Raw genomic sequence first — 3,376 nt, forward strand, 5'->3', positions numbered from 1 at the left:
AATACAAAATTATAGAAAAAAGGAACCTGGACTTTAGTTTAAACACAGCTGGAATAATCCACAGCCGCGACAGCAGCAGCGGGAGAAGAGATTTAATTTAGTTGATCTTCTGTGGTTGTTGGTTTTTCACTAGTCTCACGGTGATGGAAGCTGCACATTTTTTTGAAGGGACCAAGAAGCTGCTGGAGGTTTGGTTCTCCCAGCAGCAGCCCGACGCGAACCAAGGGTCTGGGGATCTTTGCATCATCCCAAGATACGAGTGGGATATACTTTTGAAGGATGTGCAGTGTTCAATCATAAGTGTGACAAAAACTGACAAGCAGGAAGCTTATGTACTCACTGAGAGTAGCATGTTTGTTTCCAAAGAGATGTTTCATTTTGAAGACATGTGGTACCACCCTCTTGATGAAAGCACTGGTTCCCCTCTTTAAGCTTGCTAGGGATTACAGTGGGTTTGACTCAAATTCAAAGCTTCTTTTATTCTCGTAAGAATTTCATGAAGCCTTCTCACCAAGGGTACCCACACTGGAATTTCCAGGGAGAAATAGAATTTCTTAATGCAGTTTTTCCAATTGGAGCAGCATACTGTATGGGGCGCATGAATTCTGACTGCTGGTACTTGTATACTCTGGATTTTCCAGAGAGTCGGGTAATCAGTCAGCCAGATCAAACCCTGGAAATTCTGATGAGTGAGCTTGACCCAGCAGTTATGGACCAGTTCTACATGCAAGATGGTGTTACGGCAAAGGATGTCACTCGTGAGAGTGGAATTTGTGACCTGATACCAGGTAGTGTCATTGATGCCACACTGTTCAATCCTTGCGGGTATTCAATGAATGGAATGAAATCAGATGAAACTTAGTGGACTATTCACATCACTCCAGAACCAGAATTTTCTTATGTTAGCTTTGAAACAAACTTAAGTCAGACCTCCTATGATGATGACCTGATAAGGAAAGTTGTGGAAGTCTTCAAACCAGGAAAATTTGTGACCACCCTGTTTGTAAATCAGAGTTCTAAATGTCGCACAGTGCTTTCTTTGCCCCAGAAGATTAAAGGTTTTAAACGTCTTGATTGTCAGAGTGCTTTGTTCAATGATTACAACTTTGTTTTTACCAGTTTTGCTAAGAAGCAGCAACAGCAGAGTTGAATAAGACAAATGAAGAGAAAAAAAAAACGCAAAATAGAGAAAACAAATAGAAGGTGGTGGCTCCTATCTAGATATTGATACTGGGGGCAATGCTTTCCATAACCACCACCTAGTAGTTGCAGAAAGCCCTAGATGTAATCATAGTGTAATCATTTTGAATTGTATGCATTATTATATCAAGGAGTTAGGTATCTTGCATGAATGCTCTCTTCTGTGTTTAGGTATTCTATGCCACTCTTGCTGTGAATTTGAAATGCATGTAGAAAAAAACTTTGACTGTATGAAACTTTACAACCGTTGAAAAAACAATTCAATTTGGTTTATGCACAGTGTAATATTTCTCCAGGTATCACCCAAAATTCCCCACAGACAAGGCTTTCGTCCTCATTAGGTATTGGCCTCAGCCAAACCATCTAGGACTGTTCTATTAAATAGCTTCCAGAATTTTATATTCAGTTACCTCCAGTTTCTAGAACATATTCTTAAAAAGGTTATTGAAACCAATTTCTACTTCACAAAGATGTTTTTTGCAACAATTAAAAATGTTTCTTCCATGAAAAAAAAAATAAATGTCAATGTTGTGGAAGAAGAGCTAGAGAGGGCTGTTCTAGGTTGAAAAAGACTGAAGCAATGTAACAACTGGTTTTAAAAACAATCTTTAAGACTCTTTTTAGACAGTGTGGTAATTTTTATATGCTCTAGATTTTTACATGATGTTGTGTAGTTGTTAATATAATGATGTTACTGTGGTTATAAGCAGATTCTGCTAATGCAGCACTACCCATGAGAATTAGAATGTAACCTGTGTGCTGGATGGTAGAATCCTCCAGTAGCAGAACAGGAGACAAAACTGGTATTTTAGGGTTAGGGAATTGATTAAAGCTCCTCATTATGCAGCAAGTGTTCGCTGAGTCTTTCTGTGCGCGAGAGTTTGTGTTAATGGTACAATAATTCGCTGGCTGAATTATAGTTAACATTTTAAGAAGAGCAAAGCACACCAACAAATATCTGATGTAATGTCAGATAGCAGTGAGAGTGAGTGCAATGAAGTAAAAGAAATGGAGCAATTAGAGAGTATCAGGGTCTGCCATCAGATTGGAAGGGAATTTGTAAGAGAGAGAATGTGGCAAGTTTTCAGGTTCCTGTTTGTGACTTGAGTAGGTGGTGTGGCCACAAGGTTAGACTTTAGACAGTAATGATAAAAAAATTCATTTAGCACAGCATAGAAACATCAAGAGGGAACCCTAGAAATTACCATCATAGGAGAGAGAAAGGGAAACAATGCAAACTTCTAAAGAATACAGAAGGCATCTGCAGAGAAATGGGAAACACTACAAAACTAAGAGATCTTCAGAAAGGTGAACATACTTATTCTTTAGACATTTTTTAAGGTAAGACTTAGAAAATGAGTAGTGGGTTTCTCACATAACTCTTTTTAAGAGTGTTAGTCCATCCTAGTGCCCAGGGTAGAAACTATATTGTTGTTGTTGAAACCATGTTATTGTTATGTCCCATCGAATTGCTTCCAACTCATAGCGACCCTATGTCCAGCAGCCCTAAACCCTTTTATATCCTGTGCCAACCTTTTTTGTCTCTGACACACCTATTCCCATTACCCCAGTGAATCAATCCATCTCATAGCTAAGGAGTAAATGAGAAGTTATATAAAAGAAAATGGAATTTCAGAACTCAGACTCACCATTGTTAGATCAGTAACTCTTCCCTCCTCCGTCTCCCCATTGGCCTTCCAAGGCTGTCAGTTATAATTTGAGGAGCCTGCCTGTCTTCCTCCTTAGAAGCAGCTAGTAGATTGATAGAGGTGTAAATCATCAAACTTTTGATAATGCCTGTTCTGAGTAAGAGTGGTAACATGTACTAGAATTCGAAGACAGTTTTCTTTCTGAAATGCTTTGATGGTAAATTTGTGATTCTGAAGCCTCCTATAAGGACACCTGACAGAATAAACATCTGAATCTTTATACCCACTAACTCGAGTCTTTTTCATTACTGTGTTGTTACCAAAAATTACTTTTGGGTTTTAGTTGACAATTTTGTGATAACTACTGTTTAAAAATACAAACTGCCTATGGTTTTAATCAGTCACCTTTTTCTCCTCCTCTTAGCTGTTTTCATCTGTCACCTTTGAAACTGTTGAAGAAAGTAAGGTAAGATCATTAAATCGGCTACCAGCTTCTAACTTTAGAAGAAACGTGAATAACTAATTTT

The 3,376-nt window shown here is 38.3% G+C and overlaps 1 protein-coding gene and 1 pseudogene across 1 annotated transcript in view; both read left to right on the forward strand.

Moving 5' to 3' along the window:
- Positions 1–3,376, forward strand: part of XPO5 (exportin 5) — an 85,936-nt gene that overhangs the window by 49,633 nt on the left and 32,927 nt on the right. The window contains exon 14 of the mRNA XM_006882138.1: positions 3,274–3,315. Coding sequence (XP_006882200.1) covers positions 3,274–3,315 — 42 coding nt within the window. The remainder of the gene's footprint in view (positions 1–3,273; positions 3,316–3,376) is intronic.
- LOC102872354 lies at positions 144–1,150 on the forward strand (annotated as a pseudogene).

The sequence above is a fragment of the Elephantulus edwardii genome, unplaced genomic scaffold (assembly GCF_000299155.1).
Source record: "Elephantulus edwardii isolate Elephantulus edwardi_28Jun2011 unplaced genomic scaffold, EleEdw1.0 scaffold00017, whole genome shotgun sequence".
Lineage (NCBI taxonomy): Eukaryota > Metazoa > Chordata > Mammalia > Macroscelidea > Macroscelididae > Elephantulus > Elephantulus edwardii.